The sequence below is a fragment of the Microtus oregoni genome, unplaced genomic scaffold (assembly GCF_018167655.1).
Source record: "Microtus oregoni isolate MIOR12 unplaced genomic scaffold, Mior012 000002F_ref0000024, whole genome shotgun sequence".
NCBI lineage: Eukaryota > Metazoa > Chordata > Mammalia > Rodentia > Cricetidae > Microtus > Microtus oregoni.
In genome coordinates this window covers 31969872-31992786 of record NW_024543061.1, presented here as the reverse complement: position 1 = coordinate 31992786, position 22915 = coordinate 31969872, and the positions used below count along the sequence as shown (strand labels likewise).

The window sequence follows — 22915 nt, the reverse complement described above, 5'->3', positions numbered from 1 at the left end:
TGTTGTTTCTCCCCACCATTCCCCAGTTAGTAAAAGGCTTTTCCTACCAGCCTTGCTAAGCAGCACCTGCCCTGTGTCCAGACCTGTGTAGTCCATTGGGGTACTGAAGCAAATCTATGGAGATGGAAGATGGCCATAAATCCACCCAGAAAATTCTAGGTCTATTGTCATTCCTGTCAACAAGCATCATTTCTGCCATCAGTTTTCTCTGACAATGAAAGCCACAGCTCCTGGGGAATATGGCACCCAGGGTACACTGGACAGGAGACCCTGTCATCCTTCTGCTCAGTCTCTCAGGTTGCTCCTGAGGTCTAGACTGGACCTGAGGGGTGAGCTGGAGAAGAGACCAGGGAGTAGGAACTGAGTGCACACAGCATTCCCCTTTCCGGTCATCCTGGTCCTCTGATCATTGGTGGAGTGAGAGAGCCTGAGCACTGGTAGCCACAGCATCTGTAGACATTGCTCTTGGCTCTGGTTTCTTTCTGTGTAGTTACTGTCACTTTAAATCAAGATAGGACATGGGAAAGGTACAGTGAGTAGTCATATGTTTTTTCAGTGACAGTTTTGAGTGCATCCTGGTACCATACCCATGGGATTCTCCTGGGGTCTAGGCTGTAGGGTTACAAGTGATATCCTATTTCTCCATGTCTCAGTGAGGACATATTCAGAAGTCAAAAAATTAAACAGTTCTGGGGCTTTAGCTGTACCTGAGCTGTGTACCTAGTATGGGCCAGTCTTGGTATCGGTCCCCAGCACCATATAAAAATATAATGAACTGGGCTCTAGAGGTGGCTTAGTAGTTAATTGTGCTTGCTGATCTTACAAAGAGCTCAAGTTCATTTCCCAATAACTATATCCAGTGGCTCAGAATCTAGATATAGGGTAGCTCCTATATCTACACATATACACTCATACATGTAGCATATACACACAGAGACACACATATATACACACAATTTACGAGAAAATAAATGTTAAAAATAAACCCAAACAACAACAACAAAACAACCATGGGTTGAAGAGATGATTTAGCAGTTAAGAGCACTTGCTACTTTTGCAAAGGACCTGGGTTTGGTTCCCAGTACCCACGTGGTAGCTCATAACCATCTGTAACTCCAGATCCAGAGGATCCAATACCCTCTTCTGGCCTTAGTGGGAATACAGTATGCATGTGGTGCACAGACACACATGCAGTCTAAACACCACACCCATATTATTAAAACACACACACACACGCACGCACGCACACACGTGCACACGCACACATAGCCACAGAGCATACCACTATCACCCCAAAACCAAAAAAGCCTTAAACCTTTCTGACCCACAATTCCTCTGCTCCGGTTCCTCATCCCACCTCACCTTCTTTCTCCTTTTCTCTATGCTAAGAATGTTCGCCCTGCGGAGGTAAGGCTGCTGATCTTGGAGAATATCCTTCTGAATCCAGCCTATGATGTCTACCTGCTGGTGGGGACGTCCATTCGCTACAAGGTTCAGAAGATCAGGCAAGGGAAAATTACAGGTACATTCGTGACTGAGAAGTCATGTTAGATGTTTCCCTCTTTCTTTTAAAAAGTATTTTATTTTTTATGTATATGGGTGAATATTGAGGGATGGAGCTCTGTGCACACAGTACCTGTGGAAGCCAGAAGAGGGCAGTGGATCCCCTGGAAAACTGGAGTTAGCCACTATGGTATAGCTACTGAATAGGTACTGGGAACTGACCCTGGGTCTTCTGTGAAAGAAGCTGGTGATCTTAACCACTGAACTCTCTCTTCAGCCACTTCCCTGTTTCTTACTGTGATAAAATACACGGCACAGGAAGTTCAGCGCTGTAAAGATTTTGTGTGTACAGATCAGTGGCGTTACATTCCTTCATAGCACTTTGTAACTGTCACCTCATCCATCTCCAGAACTTTTTCAATGTCCTCATTAATAATTCACACCCAACACCCACTAACCACTGTCTAATGAAGTTGACTACTCTGGGGGCCTCAGTTACATGCAATTCTGTGTACTTGTTCTGCAACTGGGCTCCTATTGACTGTGTCCTCAAGGTCCGTTGCTGTCTAGACCTTGAGGTATCAGACCACATTTTATTCATCTGTCTGTCCTTTGACAGTTGGCATGGCTCCATCTTTTTTTTTTTTTGTCATGAAGAGTGCTATGAACATGGGTGTGCTTATAGCTGAGTCCCTGCTTTCAATTCTTCTGGCTGCATTTAAAGCAACTTCAGAGGAAGAGCAAGGCTCACGTTGGACCAGGATGTTCCCATGGCCTGCCTCTGACTGATGAGCAAAGTTGAGCTTTGTTTTGGGTGGACCATTTCTGCTCAGTATGTGAAAAAAACATGATTGACAAGAGTGGAGCTATTCTGGAAATTCTATGGTATTTTAGAAGGTGAGGGTAGATGAGCTGGTCCTCCTAGGAATCCTGACGATGTAGTTCATAGATGAAGGAGTATGGTCTCAGAACACAGTGCTCAGAGGACCTCAAGACTAGTGTGCTGCATTCAGGGTTGTTCATCTAAGGGCTTCAGCACATGACTCCCCAGGTGACCACCAGAGTGGCAGGTGGCATTTAAGAGGCCTGTAGATGCTGCTATCTACAAGAGACTTAAGGCTACAGTTTCTTACATTGAATTCTAGGTTGCATAGCAGTTCATGGATGGGAACCTGAGAGGTACCACGTCTATGAACCACCAGCGGTGTCTGGTTAGTCATCCTGGAGTAGGTATTGCTTGGTCCATTTGAAGGACTCTACCTCCTGTTTCTGTACCCAGTTCTCTGAGGACAAAGATGGAAGGAAGAAGCTTGTGTTTTGTGAGTGTCTGCTGCATGCTGAGCAGGTGGATCAGCCTTTTGCATGACGTCCAGTCAGAGTAAGGATACTGTACAAGAGGATGTGCAGGGAGCCCAGCCCAAGGGTCCTGTCAAAGCTTGATATCACCTTTGACTGAGGAAAGAAGTTATGGAAGGATAAGGATGGTTCTAAGACTGTGGCAAGGTTTTCTGGGACCTTGGTGAAGCAGTTGGAAGTGGAGTTCTGTGGTCACCAATGTGACATCATAAGAAGGAATGTGGTTGGGAGAGTGAAAAGCCAGAGAACACAAGCAGGTTGTATAAAATTCTGCAAGGACACAGATCAGGAAAGGCATTGCCTTAAAGGATGAGGACCTGGAAAGGGTAGCGTTGTGGTTGTCCTCTGAGCTAAGCAACTAACATCTTGGGACATTCACGTGTGCCCCTTGCAAAAGATCATCCCAGCTAGGTTCACTTACAGTTTACATCCCACATAGAGAGGAGGAAAGGCACAGGGACTTCTCACCTGAGTATCCAGCTGCTCCTGCCACTTGGCTGCCTTAATTGCATGGGCCTACAGGAAAGCCAACATCCCTGCTGGGTAAGGCTTGGGCTGGTTGCGGGAGGAGTGCCCAACATCCCTGTAAGCAACTCCTCACCTGTGCACTGTAAGGAAGTCCAATAAACTCCTTGGTTCCCCAGAGTGAACTTTGGTGGAATTGTGTCTCTGCTTTTCATTGGGCTCTTGGGAGGAAGGTGGCTTTTGCTTACATTCCTCTGGAGAAGAAATTGTACCTACAGGTGGACATTGCCGAAAGTGTTTCACTAGGACTGAGCACCTCTGAAGTTCGGAATAGTTCTGAGAACTCTTCCTTTTAGAACTCGGCAGCCCTGGGAGGTGAGCTTCTTGAAGACCCCCTGGTGTAGGCAGGGACACAGAGGAAAACCTGAAGGCCACAGAGCTATAGAGTCCAACTGAGTATTATCTTTTTGCTGCTGTGCCCTCAAAAGAAAGTCAGGAAAACATACTAAGGATAGTGTCTGGGCTTTGTATTTCTTCTAGCAATAAGATGGAGATGGTCTACTATACAGGGTCCATTAGAGATGACACTGGCCAGGTTGGGAGAGGAGGGGAAGCCAGCATGGCTGGGAGGCACTGGGCTGGTATTTTAAGGAGCTTATCATAAATCAGCACCCAAGTTCACCCGGCCCTGCTTCCTGACTGTGGATGTGTGTAACCAGCTGCCTCATACTTCCCCTATTGTGCCTTTCAAACTGTGAGCCCAAAGCCCTTTTCTTCCTCAAATTTCTATTGTCGGGCCTTTTAGTAAATAGCTAGCATAGTAGTTCATGGCTCAGAGAATTGGACCTACCAAAGGTTCAGAAACTTTGGAGATTTGGTGACTCATCTGCCGTAGAAATTGAGGGTAACAGCCCAGGAGAGACATCCCAGAGCCAGAAAGAGGTGAGTCCCCTGCTCTCATCGGTTGGCCACATGCCTATATGATGGTTGATGATGTTGGCCAGGCGTGGAGAGGCTTCTGGAGGATGCCCTGGGAAATAGCCTGCCAGCATTGGTTTACCAGGAGCAGAGTACACAGGTGGCGCCCCTGCCATTTTCTTCATATGGCCTTTTTTCCCCATCACTGTCTTTTGAGTGTTTTTATCATGTTTAGTTGTTGGCATATCTTTTAACTTCCAGAGCTGGATTTACCCATTCTGTTTGGAAATTAATATCCAACTTATATTAATTGACATTTTCTTTCATAAATTTATGAAGTCTAGAAATTGGGAATTTTACTGAGACTTTCACATTAAAGAAATCTGTGGCCGCTCATGGTAGTGTCTCTGATCAGGCCCTCAGGAGGATGAAGCAGGCAATTCATGAATATAGATGATCCTGGGGTAGAATATGCTATCAAAGTCAGCCTGGGCTATGGATCAAGGCCTTGTCTCAAATAGAAAAGCATGAAGATTCATTGAAGTGATCAAAGAGGCACCCCTTCCCAGTCAGGAATTCTGAATTTACAGCAGCTTTTCAAGATGAGTGTTTTGGTTTGAGTATAGATGTTGACAGTTTGGATGACCTGCAGAAGTCTTTTAGTTATGTGTATGGATGCTTTGTCTGCATGTATGTGCTCCATATGTGTTCCTGCAGAGGGCAGAAGAGGACATTGGATCCCATGGAACAGGCATTACAGATGATTTATGAGCTTCCATGTAGGTGCAGGGAATAAATCAAACAAGTGTTCTTAACCACTGAGCCACTTCTCTTGCCCCCAGAACCTTCTAATTAAAATATATGTGTGTATGTATATATGTGTATGCATATTTATATTATTAGATATATAATGTGTATGGGTGTTTCTTGCATGTTTATCTAAGCACCACTGTGTGCCTGATGTCTGGAGGCCGGAATAGGATGTTAGATAGTTGTGATCTACTATATGTGTGCTGGGAATTGAAACCGGGTCCTTTGGAGTAGTGGCCAGTGCTCTTAATACCTGAACCATTTCTTTAGCCCCAGCTGTAAGAACCTTCTAACACAAAATAGGAACACAGGCTTAGCCAGCATAGTGCCTCTGAGGTACCTCTCCAGTCCAACTCATCCTTAAAATTCTGCTGCACTCTCCCCACAAGGGCTGAGCTGGTGTATGTGTGAATGCCTTTTCTGCACCGTGTATTGTAGTGCTTCTGTGTGAGCACTTGATGCAGATCCATTCATTGTTTTCTCGGGTCTCTACAGCTTTCCACTGAGTCTAGGCAGAAGTCTGTATGACTCCATAACTCTTACATCTCTTACATTCTGCAGGTTTGCTAAACCTGCATCATGGGATGGTACCATGGTCTGCTACCAGCTCAAGCAGTAACTGGGGTGACTTGGCCTCAGCTGCTATGGCCTTTGAGGGCCTAGGCAGTAGAGGACAGTGAAACAAATCATGGGAAAACATTTTGCTAGGATGCTTTATGGCCATGTAGTAACACACCTAGAGAGCTTCTGTGAACATGTGTTATTGAGCCCCACTCCTGATGCAGCAGGTTCTTAGACATACCCCCTGCACCTGTATCACTCGTCCACATGAGGTTCCAGGGATGCAAATAGTCTAGGGATTGTACTCTGAGGACCTATGATTCAGAAGCAAGTCACTGAGGACTTTTTGGAGCACACAAGAGGTGCAGAAGGTAGGCAAGTTGCTTCTTTTCCCAAATCCCCTTAGGTTCCTTCACTGGCCATATTCCATTCCAGGCCAAGAAGTGGTACATGGCTACAACTCTACTGACAGTGAGTGAGTGACTGGTTAGAACATGCCAAGGACGCAGGGGAGAGAATGTTAAAGTGGTTAGGCTTGGAGGCAGGGGGTGCTAGTCTGTTCCTAACTAGCTATAGGACTATGTCTTAGTCGATATTCTTTTAGATGGAATACTCAAGGCTGGTCCTTGCTATAACTCACAATCTGGAGATCCAAGAGCTCTGCCTTTTGTTTGCAGACCCTTGACTGTTTCTCCTCAAGGCAGGTGGATCACGAGCATGTAAGCATGGGGGTATACCTGCTGCTGGTCTGAGAACAACCTCAATGTTGGTCCTAAATGTCCACTTTGGTTGAGACGGGAGTTCTTGTTATTCACTGCTGCTTACACCAGACTAGCTGATGTGCAAGCTTCCGGGGATTCTTCTGTCTCCCATCTAGCCACAGGAATGCTGGGATTGCAGGCACAAGCTACTGATCTTGCTGTATGTGGGTGCTGGAATTTGAACACCCATCCTCATCGTTGCCGAGCAAGTGCTTTATCAACTGAGCCATGTCTCCAGCCCTGGCCACACCCTTTGAAGTGTTCGCCAGGCTGAGGGCCAGACTTCTAGCATATAAAGTTTGGGTTTTCAACACAGTGGAAGTCATGGTAGACCATGAGCTAGCTTCTGCTCAGCCCTGTCTGAAGTTGAGGTATCAGTAGTCCTTGTTCCTAGGGTTGTTGAGGGATGAGATAAGAGAAATTGGTCATGAGACATCTAAGCAAGCCCAGGGCATCTTGACCTTGAAGTCAGCTCTCACTTTCTCTTTCCTGGGAACTGAATTCTTGTCAGCAGTTGTCATTCAGATCAAAAGTGCTTATGTTCTCTGCCCAGATGTTGGTTTTCCCAGAATCTGTGATTTCCTGGGGAATTATTCTGTGTCCTGGACTATTGTTGGGAAAGGTATTTTTATACAAAATAGATACGGGGATGCACAGAGAGTGGTCAGAACACGAGTCATTCTTCACGATGGTAAACTGAGCATCTGAAACTCAGTAGGAGACCATTGGCTACAGCCTTTTTGATAATACCAGCAAGAACCCCACTGGAGCCCGGATGTAGAGAAGAGCTTGCTCAATTCAGGGCATGGTCAGATGCCCACCCCTGTAAGCACTCTTCAAGCAGCTGTCTTGACGGCAGGTGCCTAGAGTCAGGCCTGGAGAAGGCTGTATTGGTACCCAGCATTTCACATCTTTACCTTCCCGGCTTTTCTTGTCTCTTTTCACATCCAGAACTCTCAATGCCTTCTGATCAGTATGAGCTGCAGCTTCAGAACAGCATCCCAGATCCTCAAGGAGACCCTAACCGGCCTGTGGCGGTCCTGACACAGGAAACATCGAGGGTCACTGCCATGCAGATGGGACAGAGCAACCTGGTCCTGGGCCACAGGAATATCCTCTACTCTGGCACTGTGTCATGCCTACTACTTTGAAGCCAAGTTGTTTTTCTCCTTTAAAGCCAGCCAGGACTAAAAATAGCACTGTTTTCCCCATCTGCCTGAAAATCAGAAAGAACCTAAATAGCAACCCGCTGAGTGGAATTGCTCACCTCTGTGCGTGACTCAGAGAGACTCCCAGAGATGGAGTCTGTGGCAGAGGCACACATCATTCCAGGCTTCTGGAAGCTTCTCAGGAACTACAGCCCCCTTGTAGGGGACCTGGCAGATTCTGTGTGAATACTGGCATATAGGTTGTTGAGAATCCAAGATTGATTGTATGCCATGTGGTTCCTGAGGTCTCTTGCAAAGACCCTGGTTTTTAGGGTAGTACAGCAAGGGTCTTTACTCTCCCACACCTTTGCTCTAATTGGCCTAAGCTAGAGGTTCTGAACCCACCTCTCAGTGTACATGGTATCTGCATGTGCTCAAGCCACGTGAGTCAGACTGGAGCCCAAGCTGCTTTTTTTAAATTTTGTCTCTTAAGTTTTGTACCTTAATTAAGAATTCAGGTATCCGCATGCAAGGAGCTTCCAGGCTGCCCAACAGCACCATCTATGTGGTTGAAGCCGGGTACCTAGGTAAGTGTGGCCCCCTGGGGGGGACATTGATAGCTTGTGACTTCATCAGTTCAAGAAATCAAAAAGTACAAGCAAGAACTGCAGTTCAGCTTGGCAGTATGTGTCTTAGTTAACACGAACCTGACCACATCCTCTGTCTGCCAGATTCAGGGGCATCAGTCCTCAGCCCCAGCATCATGCAGACCTGGCTGTACCTGACAAGGTTGGGGACCCTGGTGCTCAATTACAGAGCATCCTTAGGTTGACATAACAGTTGGCAGTGCCTTGGCCAGGAAGAAGAAGGAGGAGGCATTAGAGAGAGGAGGAAACCATCTGTAGCAGTAAAACACTCTGAGGTCCACTAGGGTGTAAGAGCTTCAGTGATAGTCAGCACCAAGACCTTTGGGATATATATGTCATGGGTGCCACCATGGCAACATTTCTTGGGGTGTGAGGCAACTCACCTGTGGAGTACACTGCCAAAGTTCAGTCAGAAGAAGGATGGCCAGATGGGCAGCAAAACCTTTAGGGACCTCTTGTCAGAGAGCTTGTGAGCCTGGAGGGTGACCATTTGTGTCTCAGCAGCATCCTTTACCTGATTGGTCTGTGATGAGACTTAGCTTCACAGCAGAGGCCATTAAAGACAGGTGGCAAGATTGTGGTGGGAATAAACACCAGGGCAGAGGAAAGACTTCTGGAGATTCTGTGTATGACAGGTGCTGTGTCAGACTGAACTTCTGTGGTGGGAAGGGTGAAGAGAGTGAACAGCTTGGCTGGCATTGTGCAGATGAGAAAGCAAACAGTATCGTGGGAATAGAAGTAGCTAGTCTGGCATCCTAGCTCAGTACCCTCAGAGCCCAGACCCAGATACACCTTGTCCAGAGCTCTCCAGTGCCCTAGCCTGGGATACAAAACCTGTCCTAGCTTCAGGCTAGTCCTGCTATGCCTGAGAGCTTGAACCTCCTGTCACTACAGATGAGACACCGTATCACCAAAGTGTACACATCCTCCAGCCTCAGAGTCTAAACAGCCATGGTCTTGGCCCGACCCGTGTGACCATGGGATAGACTTACATTGGCCAGTGAATAGACCAGCTGAGGATTCAGAGTCTAGATGGGCTGTGGCCTCAGGCTAGATCTACTGGAACCTTGGACATTGAATAGGCCTAGCTGTTGGGGCTTCTACATGGGTGGGGGTATATAGTGCTTAGCCTCAGGTTCTTTCTCAGTCCTGCTGACCTTGTAGCCTGAGTGTTGAACTCCCTACTTCCTGTTCTAGGGTTCACAGTCCACCCTGGTGACAGATGGGTGCTTGAGACTGGGCGTCTATATGCAATCACCATTGAAGTATTTGATAGGTCCAGCAACAAGGTCTACCCATCTGACGTGAGTGCCTGCTGGGGTTCTGATGGAGGGATGCTGAGGGATCAACTGTCCAAGGAGGAGCCAATGCCACAGGGTCCCCACATACGCAGATTCAGAGCTTCCTGTGGTACTTTTAGGCTGTGGAGATGGTATCATGGGGTCCCTGATAGACTGTGAGCTGGTGTCATCCCCTCCTGCAGGGCTGGGGGTAGATAGCCCAGGCAGCAGGGCCTATGTGGATAGTGGTAGTGGTGGTAGTTCTGTGTGTTCCTGTTCCTTACATGGGGTCCTGAGGTGAGAGTTCATTTTGCTTTGGAGATAGTCTGGGGTCTGGATATACCTACTACCTTCCAGAAGCTCTCAAGTGACCAAGGCTACCATGTTTAGCTTCTGAGAAGGCATACAAGATGAGTTAGGGAGTGGTGGTCATCCTTTTGTCACGAAGGAGAGCCTTCCAGTGCCCTCACACAGGTCATAGTCTATGGTGTTAGGGATGTTAGGAGGCCAGCCTTCTTCTGGCAGAGGTCCTTCTGTCCCCTGCTGAACAATGACTAAACAATGGCTATGCTGTGAGAGACTCAGCTCTCTATTATAATTCATTGTTTCATCGCAACGCCAGGATCTGGGAGAGTGACAGTAGACTACCTTGAGGATCACACATCCAGCTAGAACTGTGGTGCTGGGTCTTGGGTCCTAATGCTAGGCAGGGAAGAGTCAGAGCACTGGGGCCCCATTCCTTCTGCCTGCTTTGTTTAAGAGGCTTTGGTACCACGGAGGCTCCCAGCCTGGCCTGGCTACTGTTTTGGAACTCTCCCAGTCTCGTGATGTCACACTCATCTTTCCCATCCCGCTTACCTTTCCAGAACATCCGAATTGAAGCTGTGATTCCTGCTGAGTTCTTTGAGGTTCTGTCCTCTTCCCAGAATGGGTCTTATCATCACGTCAGGGCGATCCAGAGTGGCCAGACAACCATCAGTGCTACCCTCACCTCTGTGGTGGACCAGGTGAGTTGATGTCAATCCTTTTCCGTATCCTAGGTCCTGAGCACCCATAACCCAACTCTGAGGGTAGAAATGTCAATTGGCACGTACTTTGCCCCAGGACAAACTCTGCCTCTGTTCTGGTTCCTAAGGAGACTTTCCCACTTTGGGCTTGAGCTCCAGATGCCCTTGGCTGTCCATAGCTTGTTGGGGATCTTCCTGTGCCATAAGCTTTCTCTTCCTGCACCCTGCACCCATCCTATAAAAGTGGTCTACACCTTCTAAGATGGAATACAGATTTTGTTTGGGGGATAGCATGGGCAGGAGGCCCACTTGCTTGAGTCCTTCAGCCTTTGTACTGAAAAGCCTCTTCAGCCCTAGGGGAGCAGTATTTTACTAGTCAGAACATTGCAAGGGTATTCCTCTCCCCTGCCTCATACAAGCCCTCCAGACCTGAGAGAGGCAGCGTGTGGAGAGGTAGAAGGGCCTGTACCCCAGACAGTGATGCCTCATCACTTTAGCTCTGGGTTTGGGTGAGATGCTCCAGGCCTCAGTTTCTTTATCTGTAAACTGGGGACAACCACATCCATCCTGTGAGGAATACCTTAGGACTCAAATAAGTAGAATGTGCACGAGTAACCATTAAAGATCAAGAGCAAGCCTCCCCTGCCAAGTCACTATCTTTTCTATATTCTTAGGAATACAGCTACCTTTTATGGACTGGTCCTCAAGGAGGGGCAGGGTCTAGGTGACAGAAAAATAACTAGTGATAATGTGGTTGCCATGGTGATACACAGCAATCTCATCTTGCAGGATGGAGGGGTCCATGTGCTTCAGGTACCTGTGTGGAACCAACAGGAAGTGGACATTCATATCCCCATCACACTCTATCCCAGCATCCTGACATTTCCTTGGCAACCAAAGACAGGAGCCTATCAGTACACCATAAAGGTGGGTGAGAGACTGCTTTAGGTATTTTCTTTGAGGCGTTTCCTTGGGATGATGACTCTGTTTTCATCCTTTTCTATATTCATTTATTGAGACAGGATCTGAACTATGTTGGTCTCACAAGGTTGGCTTAGAACGAACTATCCTGGTCTGCTATCTTTGTCTAGTGCTGAGACAGGTGTATCTCACATCTGACTGTCCTCTTGCCTTCAGTTTTATTCTCGAGAGGTAGGAGATAGCTTTAAATGAGACAGGCCTTATGATTTTTATGATTCCTCAGTATCCATCGCAGCAATGTAACAAGATAATAACACCCACAGTAACTGTCCTGGTTGGTTTTGTTTGTTTGGTTTTTGTCAAGTTAAGCTAGAGTCATCTGAGAAGAAGTAACCAGGTTGGCCTGTGTAAGCCTTTGGTGTATTTTCTTGATTGATGATTGAGCTGTTGGGCAGGTGGTTCTGAGGTGTATAAGAAAGCAAACTGAGTGGGGCATGGTGATGCACACCTTTAATTCCAAAGCCCAGGAGGCAAAGGCAGGCATATATCAGAATTCAAGGCCGGTCTGGTCTATATTGGGAGTTCTAAGACATCCAGGGGCTACACAGAGAGACCCTGACTCAAAATAAATGAGCAAACAAACAAACCAAATAAATACATAGGAAGGAAGGGAAAGAAAGGGACTAAAAGAGCAGCAAAATGAGCAAGTCAGTAAGCAGCATCATCCATGGCTTCTGCTTCAGTTCCTGCCTCCAGGTACCCTGACTTCCCTCAGTGATAGACTGTACCTGGAAGTATAAGATGAATGCTTTTGGTCCTGATGTTTATCACAGCCACAGAAAGTAAACAAAGGCAGTAATTTAAACACATGCCTAGCCTTATTGCCCATTGTTGCTCCCAATCCCATGTGGTACTAATTGTCAGGGGTTCTCTCAGCTAGGGCTCAAGACCCAATAGTCAGCCAGGTCCCATCACTCCTGTGGTTCACCTGCAGAAATGATGATAGATATCTTGTCTACACTGGCCTCTGCACACGAAAGTCTGTCACCTTTCTTTACTTGGGATTTCAGGTTGATCTCTGACCTAGAAGAAGGCCTGTCATTAACTCCCTGAAGAGGATTAGGAACAGGCAGAGCTGTGTGCTGGGTGTGCTTGTGAATTCTGCAAGTGGATCCATGATCAGGGTGGTTTCTACCCAGGTCTGAGCTCTGGGAAGTGACACTGTCATTGCTTTGTGTTTGTATGTTAGTAGCCAGGTCCCCAGAACAGGAGGACTGGAAATGAGATAGGATGGAGGAAGGAAGGGCCAAAGGGAACATCTGAGGAAATGTTCGCTTGTACCATACTTCTATGGGTAGGCCTTTGGCTGTGTGTATAGGTATAATTTTTTGAATGTATGAACATGTGTGTACTTGGTATCCTATGTGTGTGTTTGAGAATGAGCTAATGAGTGTGTGTGCATATGTGTATGTGGTATTTATGGTGTCAACGTAAGTGAGTGTGAATGTAGGTATCAGATGTGGCTGAGTGTAAGGAGACATGCGAATAATGAGTGTGAACAGGTGTGTGAATGTGTGGCAGTGGGCATTTGTGAGCAGAGGTGTGTATGTGTGCATACTCACAGTTCAACCTGGGTATGAATAGATGAGCATGTTTGTGTAATAATGAAGAAGAGTGCATACTTGGCCCCACCCTGTATTTTCCCAGGCAGGGAAGGGTAAGGGGCTGATGGATGGATCCCATGTCATTTTCCTCCCTAGGCCCAAGGGGGCAGTGGGAACTTCAGCTGGTCTTCGTCAAGCTACATGGTTGCCACCGTCACTGTCAAGGGCGTCATGACCACGGGCAGTGACACTGGACTCAGTGTCATCCAGGCTCATGATGTTCAGAACCCTCTCCATTTCGGTGAGATGAAGGTAAGATGATGATGGGACATCAGGTGGAGAGGTTCAAGGTAGAGGCTCCAGTCACCCCTCAGGTCTCATTCGGAGCTCTTATTCCTCTGCCTGTAGTTGTAGGTGTGGGGGGGATTGATGGACCCATCCCAGCCCTGATCTCAAGGAGTCAGGCCCCATAGAACAGACTGCATGGCTACTCGGAACATGATGGGGGGTTCCCACTAGCTGTGCTCTAGCCACTCAGGCTCCACCTCAGGCTTTGTTGCCAGTCAGGAGAGGGAGACTGGGATAGCCTTCCTTACTGGGAGGAGAGGCCCGGGGAGGAAAGGGCTGGGAAAGAATCCTTGCTGCCACCCCCATCCTTTCCAGGCACTGGCCCTGCCCTTCACCTTATCCTCATAGGAAACACCAGCAGCCCCACTAGTCTTCCTCCTGATGGGCCTGGGCTCTTCTCTTTCTCTAGGTGTATGTGATTGAGCCCAGCAGCATGGAGTTTGCCCCGTGCCAGGTGGAGGCTCGAGTGGGCCACACCCTGGAGCTGCCCCTGACAATCAGTGGTTTCATGCCTGGCGGTGCCAGTGAGGTGGTTACCCTAAGCGACTGCTCCCATTTTGACCTGGTGGTGGAAGTGGAGAACCAGGGTGTGTTCCAGCCATTGCCAGGTAAGCCAGTAGCAGAACAGGAGCCAAGACGGTGTGGGCTCTCTGTGGGCACCAGAGGGGCCACAGCCTAAGATGTGGCACTTGCTCCTGCTCCTGTCCTTTCTGAATCCTGTCTGATGTGTTACCCTTGACAAGCTTGTATGCCCTGTATCTCTTTGATGTCTGAAAGGAGTCTCCTGTCCTTGTTCATATTTCAGTTCATGAAGTGGAACAGTTGCTCATATATGATGTGTACTTGGGGTTTGGATTAGTTCAATCATAATGCCTGTGACAGGCTCAGGCCACCCCGAGTCCATTCTTCTTAGCCTCCTGTCTTGGGGGTAGTATTGGTGGTGGCTGACAGTGTCAGCCTTGCATGTGTGAGGCAAGCAGTTTTCCTGGCTGGCCTCATTGAGGCTGTGTACCTGTAACAGGGGCAGCTTGGTTGTTCCAGTGGTCATATAGGACCTGTGCAGGGACGGGACACAGACCTGCAGCTCCAGTTTCTGTGAGCTAAGACCTCCCAGAGGCATGGATCCAGGCAAGGTGAGGATTAGCACTGATTTACAGGTTAGGCAATCTGTGGTATACTTGGATTATGAGTAGAAACGGGCCATAGGTAGGGTGTTGGCGAGAACCAGGACAGCATTTGGTGAATGTCCCCATGCCATGCCCCAAAGGTGGGAGCTTTTGTAGGACTTAGCACATGGTGAGCCTAGAACATCAGCGCCTATACCATCAAATACTGAAGGTATTTGAGCAGAAAGGGATGTAAGTCTCAAATGGCACAGATACTTTCCAGGTGACTATGTGTCCCTGTGGTTGTGATGACATCCAGAGCTGCACAGAGGAAGAGGACATCTCTGAAAAGTGCCCAAGCAAAGTCACAGGCTGGTGGTCTTAGAAAATCTATTGTTTTCACATGTTAGCTATTTTGAATGGAAGAGGTGGCATTTTGAGGGAGAGAAACAGCTGGTGGCCAGAGATTGACTGTCCCCTGTACTGCCCTCACGCCCATCCCACGGGGTTTCAGTAGGGTGTCATTCAGGCTTCTGGGGCTAGTACACACGGAGACTCTGGGGCCTGTAATTCAGCATTCCCAGGGCTGATAAGCCCCTTCACTTACTGGCATTCTGTTCAACCTCTCTGAGCCTCAGTGTCACCACGGGTCCCAGGGAAACAGGCACGAGAGTTACATGTGGACATCCCTCTGAACATCTTGAGGATTTCTCAGGGAGTCTTGATTCTGAAGATAGCAGCCAAAACAAATCCTTTGTGGTCAGAATTTCCCTCAGAAAGTGCTGGAATCCCCCTCGGTGTACAGGGTGTAGAACTTACCTAGGAAACTTGAACTTTGGTTCAGGGCACAGGGTACTCACGGAACCCAACAGGCTGGGGCAGCAGATGTCCTTGTATGTGTGAGGGCCACCCTAGGGTACACGTGACTCATGGGGCACGTATGGTCCTCAGGATACGTTAGTAGTGTCTACCCCTACAAGCCAGGGTACATGCCACAGGACTGTCCGAGAAAGGGACTGTATCAGGTTCCCTATTGGCAAAAGCAATATGGAGTGGGGCAAGTATTTGCAGATCATATTTCTGGTAGGGGGTTAAGATCTAGACTATGGAAAGAAATTCTGTGTGTCAACAATAAAACAGATAAATGATTTAATAGCTCACAAAGAACTTGAGCACATATTTCTGTGAATGTTACATGTAGTAGTCACTATTGTAGGAAAAGATGCCCACCCTCATCAGTCATCTCAGAAATTCAAAGCAAAACAAGGACAGGGCTGGAGAGATGGCTCAGTGGTTAAGAGCACATGCTGCTCTTCCAGAGGACCTATGTTTGTTTCCTAGTACCCACATTAGGTACCTTATGACTGCCTAACTCCAATTCCAGGGATCCAGCGTCCTCTTCTGGCCTTCATGGGTATTGCATGCATATATGTGCATTGCATATACATAATTAAAAGTAAAATAAATCTCAAAGAAGAAACATAAAGAAAACTTCTCCCATTGAGGCAGCTACTATTACAGCAACAGAAAACATCAAGGTTGTGAGGAAACTGGAATCCGTGCTCTTTCGGAGGATATTAAAAGGCAGCTACTGTGGAAAACATTGTGGTGGATTCTCAGAAGTTTAAGTAGAATTACTGTACGATCCAGGAAGTTCCATTTCTAGACGTAGACCTAAGGTTATTGAAAGTACAAATGCAAAGACATCTATGTCAACCCAGAGCAGCATTATTCACTCATGCGGGCAGTCAGGTGCCATCAGTAGAGGACTGGGCTCAGGGCAGGTTCCGTCCCAAGAAGGAAGGAAGCTCTGATGTGGCCCGGCCCTGAGAAGCCCTGAGGATGTTGTGCCAAGTGAGCAAAGGCAGTCACAGGAAGATAAATGCTTTGTGATTCCACTTAGGTGACAAGAAACAGATAATGGTGAATGTCAGGGTAGAGCAGTTAGTACTAGACATTTCAGGTTTGCAAGTCAAAGGGCCTGGGCAGCACTGGTGATGGGACCTCACAATTCTGTGGCAAGTGGCTATATATAAGAATATTGAGAGCCAGGCGGTGGTGGCGCACACCTTTAATCCCAGCACTTGGGAGGCAGAGGCAGGCGGATCTTTGTGAGTTCGAGACCAGCCTGGTCTACAAGAGCTAGTTCCAGGACAGGCTCCAAAGCCACAGAGAAACCCTGTCTCAAAAAAAAAAAAAAGAATATTGAGGTGGGATTTTTTTTTCCCTTGAGACCAGGTCTCACTATTAATCACTGACCAGCCTAGAAGTCACTATGTAGAACAGGTAGATCTTGAGCTCATAGAGATCTGCCTGCTGCCTCTACCTCCAGAGTTTGGGGATTAAGGGTCTGCAGCACCATGACCAGTCATCCCCACCCCCTTTTGTTTAAGGTGAGAAGTCCATATGTTGTGTACTTCATCATAATTCAAATTTGTTTTAGTTTGGTTTCTGTGACTGTGATAAATACCATTGCCAAAAACATCTTGGGGGAAGGAAAAGGTTTCTTTGGCTTACAGGTTACAGTCCATTTTTCAGGGAATCCAGGGGAGGAACCTGGAGGCAGGAACTAAAGCAGAGGCTATGGAGGAACACTGCGTGAACTTGCTCAGCCTGCTTTCTTATACAGCTTGGGACCATTTGCCCAGGGATGGCACCACTCACAGTGGCCTGGGCCCCCCCACACCTGTAATTAATCAAGGAGATTCCCCCCAGACTTGCTCAGTTGTCCACAGTCAACCTGACAGAGGCAGTTTCTTCACTGAGTGTCCCTCTTCCCAGAGTTACTCATTTGTGTCATACTGACAAAAACAAACCAGCCTAACATCAATACGATTCTTACAAACTTAATTAAAATTTGATGGAAAGTGATAGCACAGATGAAAAGCAGCTGCCAGCGAGGCAAATTGGGAGAGACACTTAATCTGCACACATGCCTGCCTGCCACTGGTCTGCCTCCTCTGGACACAGCCAGCAGAAATGGCTGGGGTACGCCATCTAGAGATAGACCTGTATATGTCCACTTAGATACTGTGTAGCACAGCCCCAACTAGAGCCACCTGGAGTGTTCACGGTGGCAGGAGGGAGTCTTGCTGTGCTTCCTCATCCCCACACAGAACAGTGTACAGAAATGTGAGTAAAGGCTACCTGACTGTGAAGACTCTGAGAACTTTGCAGAGGAAGACAGACCAGGTAGCCTGCGATCCCCACCCTACTTTATCTAAGCCGTAGACACAGCATAGTGAGCCTGTTCTGATGAAAGTTGGGAGGGATTGGAGACCAGAAGAGGCCCCTAGGGGAGGCTAAGCTGCTGGTAAGCTCTCTCTTGACGTAGATCCCGGACACAGGGTATGTTGAGCATGTGGGGGAAGATGGGAAATCATTGCCGATTGTATGTATATCAGACCTGTGAGTAATATACATGAATTATACTTGAATTTGCTTTTGTTTGTTTGTGTTTTGGGGTGCTGGTGATGGAATCTAGAGCATTTTTCGTGCTAAGTAACTGTTTTACCACTGAGCTACAGCTCCTACCCTCTAGAAAATTTAAATTATAACCAAATCGAGTTGTATATGAAGTCCAGAATGGTAAGGGGTCATGGGCCTGCCATGCCTTCCCCTTGAAGAACAAGTTTGTGTTTACTTTTGGTTTTCTTTGTGCAGGGAGACTGCCACCAGGACCTGAGCACTGCAGTGGGGTGAAGGTGAGAGCTGATGCCCAGGGATCTACTACCCTCCTTGTGAGCTACACACATGGTCATGTACACTTGGGTGCGAAGATCACTCTTGCCGCCTACCTGCCCCTCAAGGTGAGCTGTGCTTGTCCTTTGTCATCTGCTTTTTCTTAAATGTTCCTGGAGGTTTGGTGAGGATGGCCTCTCTCCTTAGATCCTGTACTGTCTTTTGTTTGTTTTTGTTTTGTTTTGTTTTTTTGCAAACTTGACAACTATCTAGGGTCATATGGGAAGAAGGAAATTCAGTTGAGAAAATGTTCCCATCAGAAAGTCAGTGGAGTATTTTCTTGAATAATGATTGATGTGGGTAGTCCTGGGTTGTATAAAAAGCAGGGCGAGCAAACCAAAAGAGTTTCTTCATGGTCTCTGCTTCAGTTCCTGATTCCAGGTTCCTACCTTGAGTTCCTATTCTGTCTTCTTCATGATGGGCTGATTGGGATGTGTAAGCCAAATAAATCCTTTCCTCCCCAAGTTGCTTTTGGCCATGGCATTTACCACAGCAATGGAAAGCAAATCAGAACAGATCCCAACTGCTATCATTTGTGTCTGTGGGCAGTCTGTGAGTTCCTTAGCACCGCAGCCACGCCGGTCTATAAGGACAGTAGGGGGCTTTCTGTCCAAAGTTACGTGAGTTTTCCCTTTGCTCACTGGAGACTTTGAGGACCTCATGGTTTTACTGGCCAGCTCACCATTTACTTCAGTGAATGTTGAGAACCTGAAGTGTGTGCTAGGCACTGTTCTTTGCCAAATACAAAACAGACCCAGGAACTGGCCCTGGGTGCCTCTACACACTGATGGGAGAGATAAAGCCATAAACCCAGGTGTGGTGATGCACACCTGTAAGCCCAGCTCTCAGGTGCCTAAGGCAGGAGAATCTTGAGTTCCAGGCTGCCTGGACCTTGTCTCAGTAATGAGACCCATTTCAAAAAAAGAAAATAAAACAGCCCAAATAAACAGGAAAACAAAAGGAAAGTGGGGAGAGCTCCATGGAGCACGAAGGGCAGCAAACCGGCCCTGACTGAGCTGGCCAGGAGCTTCCCGTGAGAGCTATCTTCTGCTCCACACTCCACCAGATTCCTCACCGATGAGCATGCCAGGCAAGCACTCAACCACATCCTCAGACCTTTATAGTTTTATTTTGGGCTGGTTTTGCTATGAAGCCCAGTTTGGACTCAAATTCAAAATCCTCCTTCCTACCTCTACTTTCTAATAGTGGTGATTACAGCCCTATGCCTCCACACTGGCTGGTTTCTGTTTTTTAAAGCACAGGATGGGGTGGGGGTAGAGGGAAGCTAAAGAGAAGGTTCCATGGTTAAAGCAAGAACTGGAGAATTGACTCAGTGGTTAAAACTCTAATTCTCTGTTTCTCCAGAAGACCCAGGTTTAATTCCCAGCATCCACATGGTGGCTCACAACTACTTGTAAATACAGTCCTAGGGCATCAGAGCCTTCCTTGTCCTCTGTAGACACATGTGGTACATAGACATACATGCAAGTAAAATACTCATAGAATATAATGATAGTAGTGTGGTAGAGATGAACGTATGTGATCAGTATTATGTTCTGCATTCAATATTTGGTCAGTACTGTGTTGGGACCTATACAAGGTGTCATCCTGGCTCCCAAGCACCCTCTCTGTGGATATCAATGTATTTCTGACTGTTACCCGTAAGAAGTGAGCATGAAGAACATGTATTTGTTCATGAAGTTGTTTCTCTCCCATTTAGTCTGTGTTAGGGTAGATCCTAGGTAGGAATTTCTTGGACTTTACTTTTTATTTTGACAAGGTCTCTTTATGTAACCCTTGCTGACTCATGACCAGTCTGGCCTTGAACTCATAGAAACCCACTTGCCTCTTCCTCTGCTTCCTGAATGCTGGATTTAAACTATATACCACCATGTTTGGCATTCCAGTGTTCTCCCTACTCCAGTGAGGACCCAATTCTTTCCAAAATTCCTAGTTCATGGCCACCCAGTACATACTGCCCACATGGAGACTAAATTTCAAAGAGGTTACAGGGTTTGCTTGGCATGCCCACCCAAGAAGGGTGAGGACCTGCCTTCTGGATGCTCAACATTGTCTGGTCACCTCCTCCCAAAATAATACTAAGCCTCCCCTTCTTCCTCCAGGCTGTGGATCCCTCTTCTGTTGCTGTGGTAACCCTGGGCTCCTCAAAGGAGATGCTGTTTGAAGGAGGCCCCAGGCCATGGGTCCTGGAACCTTCCAAATTCTTTCGGAATGTTACTTCTGAAGACACAGGCAGCATTAGCCTGGCTCTCTTGGGTACTCCAGCCTCCCGAAATTACCAGCAGCACTGGGTCCTTGTGACCTGCCAGGCCTTGGGTGAACAGGTAAGTGAACAGCTGCCCTCAGTCCCATCTTGCCTACGGGGAGCTAGAAAATCTACTCAGTTCTCAGAGAGCCCTGAGAGTGTTGTTTCTGTTGTATCCATTTTACAGACAAGACAGCCCAACGTGACCTATTGGATTCCACAGCACATACCAGCTTTCTTAAAGCCAGCCTGTAGGTGGCCTCCTCTTTCTCGGGGCTATAAGTAGGAGTGGAAGTTTGAAATTAGGGATCATAAAGCCCCATGTTTTAAGGTTGGGCCACTGTGAAAAGGATTGAAACCCTTGACCTGGGTTCTTTCCAACTTGTTCTTTCTGGATGGGGTGGATGTGGCATTGCCTATGTGTGTGAACGTCTTGTTTTGAGATAGGTTCTCCCTATGCAGCCTAGGCTAGCTTGAATGAAATTCACTCTATAGTTAGGTAGCACAGGCTGACCTTGAACTCATCTTGCTTCAGCCTTCCACGTGGTGGGATTATAGGCATAAGTTGTTATGCTCAACTATGATGTTGTTAAGGGTTTGTTTTCAGCTTTGTTTTTCGTCTGAGAACCAAAAAATATCGGAAGGTTAAGCTGACTGAGCCAAGTGTACCATATCCTTAGTTACTATGGGGCCTGCTTGGCTGGGGCAGCACCCTTTTCCAGGCCAGGCCAAGGCCTTGTGCTCTTCTGGCTTCTGACAGATGTGTTTCTGGGAGCCCTCAGACAGGAACAAAAAGTAGGCAGAACTGTGAACTGAAAAGTGAGAGTGATTCCTACTTGTCTACAAGTAAAAAGAATATGGATTCAGCTGAAGATGATGCACTTGCACACCCTGACAGGTGTGTGGTACAGGGTCAGCTGAAGATGATGCACTTGCACACCCTGACAGGTGTGTGGTACAGGGTCAGCTGAAGATGATGCATACTCACACCCAGACAGGTGTGTGGTACAGGGTCAGCTGAAGATGATGCACACTCACACCCAGACAGGTGTGTAGTACAGGGTCAGCTGAAGATGATGTAGTCACACACCCTGACAGGTGTGTAGTACAGATTCAGCTGAAGATGATGCACTCGCACACCCTGACAGGTGTGTAGTACAGGGTCAGCTGAAGATGATGCACTCGCACACCCTGACAGGTGTGTAGTAAAGATTCAGCTGAAGATGATGCACTCGCACACCCTGACAGGTGTGTAGTACAGATTCAGCTGAAGATGCGCACTCACACCCTGACAGGTGTGTAGTACAGATTCAGCTGAAGATGCGCACTCACACCCTGACAGGTGTGTAGTACAGATTCAGCTGAAGATGATGCACTCGCACACCCTGACAGGTGTGTAGTACAGATTCAGCTGAAGATGATGCACTCGCACACCCTGACAGGTGTGTAGTACAGATTCAGCTGAAGATGATGCACTCGCACACCCTGACAGGTGTGTAGTACAGATTCAGCTGAAGATGATGCACTCGCACACCCTGACAGGTGTGTAGTACAGATTCAGCTGAAGATGATGCACTCGCACACCCTGACAGGTGTGTAGTATAGAGTCAGCTGAAGATGCACACTCACACCCTGACAGGTGTGTAGTACAGATTCAGTTGAAGATGATGCACTTGCACACCTTGACAGGTGTGTAGTATAGGGTCATTTGAAGATGATGCACACTCACACCCTGACAGCTGTGTCTGGCTTCCCTAGTTCAAAGCTCACTGCCTTGGTCAAAGGAGTGCATTTTGAAAAAGGCCCCACTAGAGATGCTAGTAATATAGGACAATATTAAGAACAAGACATGCATACTGCCAAATAAATAGTAAGACTAAGGGTAACAGTGAATCATGGCTTAGCTATATTGTTGGGCTTCCTGTCTTAGCCTGTAGAAGTTGGACTCTCAACAAGGTCTGATCTAAGGCCTTCCTCACTTCCAGCCCTCTGGGCTCCCCCATTTGTGTCATGGGCAGACAGCCTGAAAGTCAAGAGGCACCTCCCTCCTCCCACCTCATGGTCAGGGAAGATAAGGGGTGCTGAAGCAGACTTTTGTGTCCTCAGCAGTTGTCTGTCTCTGAGAAGGCTGGGGATGCTCCCTCAGGCACAACTGTTAACTGTGTTGCATGTAAAACCAGGGGCTGAACTTGACTTCAGAGACTCCACTCTAGCAGCAAAAAAGGCTTTTCTGTTCGTGTGACAGTTCCTCTCCTGTCCTGTCCATGAGGTAGTGAGTGTGGCCTCTTTTCTCTGACTCAGAGGAGCATACAGGCATGGAGTGGGATGGTTCTGCCTGTGGCTCTCGCCTCTCCACTGATGTTGTCCTGTACAGCCTCTTTTCTGATCCATTCCTCCACAATTAAGGTTCCTTATCCTTCAGTGTGCAGATTCCCATATCTGTGCCTCACTGTGATGGGTTGAAATCAGTGCA

The 22915-nt window shown here is 47.5% G+C and overlaps 1 protein-coding gene across 2 annotated transcripts in view; it reads left to right on the top strand.

Annotated features, from left to right (window-relative positions):
- Nup210 (nucleoporin 210) overlaps window positions 1–22915 on the top strand; it is a 95026-nt gene that overhangs the window by 25750 nt on the left and 46361 nt on the right. For both annotated transcript variants that reach the window (XM_041642794.1, XM_041642791.1), the window contains exons 6-15: window positions 1390–1522; window positions 7326–7484; window positions 8041–8109; window positions 9367–9473; window positions 10316–10456; window positions 11246–11383; window positions 13138–13293; window positions 13739–13937; window positions 18099–18244; window positions 20300–20521. In XM_041642794.1, coding sequence (XP_041498728.1) covers window positions 1390–1522; window positions 7326–7484; window positions 8041–8109; window positions 9367–9473; window positions 10316–10456; window positions 11246–11383; window positions 13138–13293; window positions 13739–13937; window positions 18099–18244; window positions 20300–20521 — 1470 coding nt within the window. The remainder of the gene's footprint in view (window positions 1–1389; window positions 1523–7325; window positions 7485–8040; window positions 8110–9366; window positions 9474–10315; window positions 10457–11245; window positions 11384–13137; window positions 13294–13738; window positions 13938–18098; window positions 18245–20299; window positions 20522–22915) is intronic.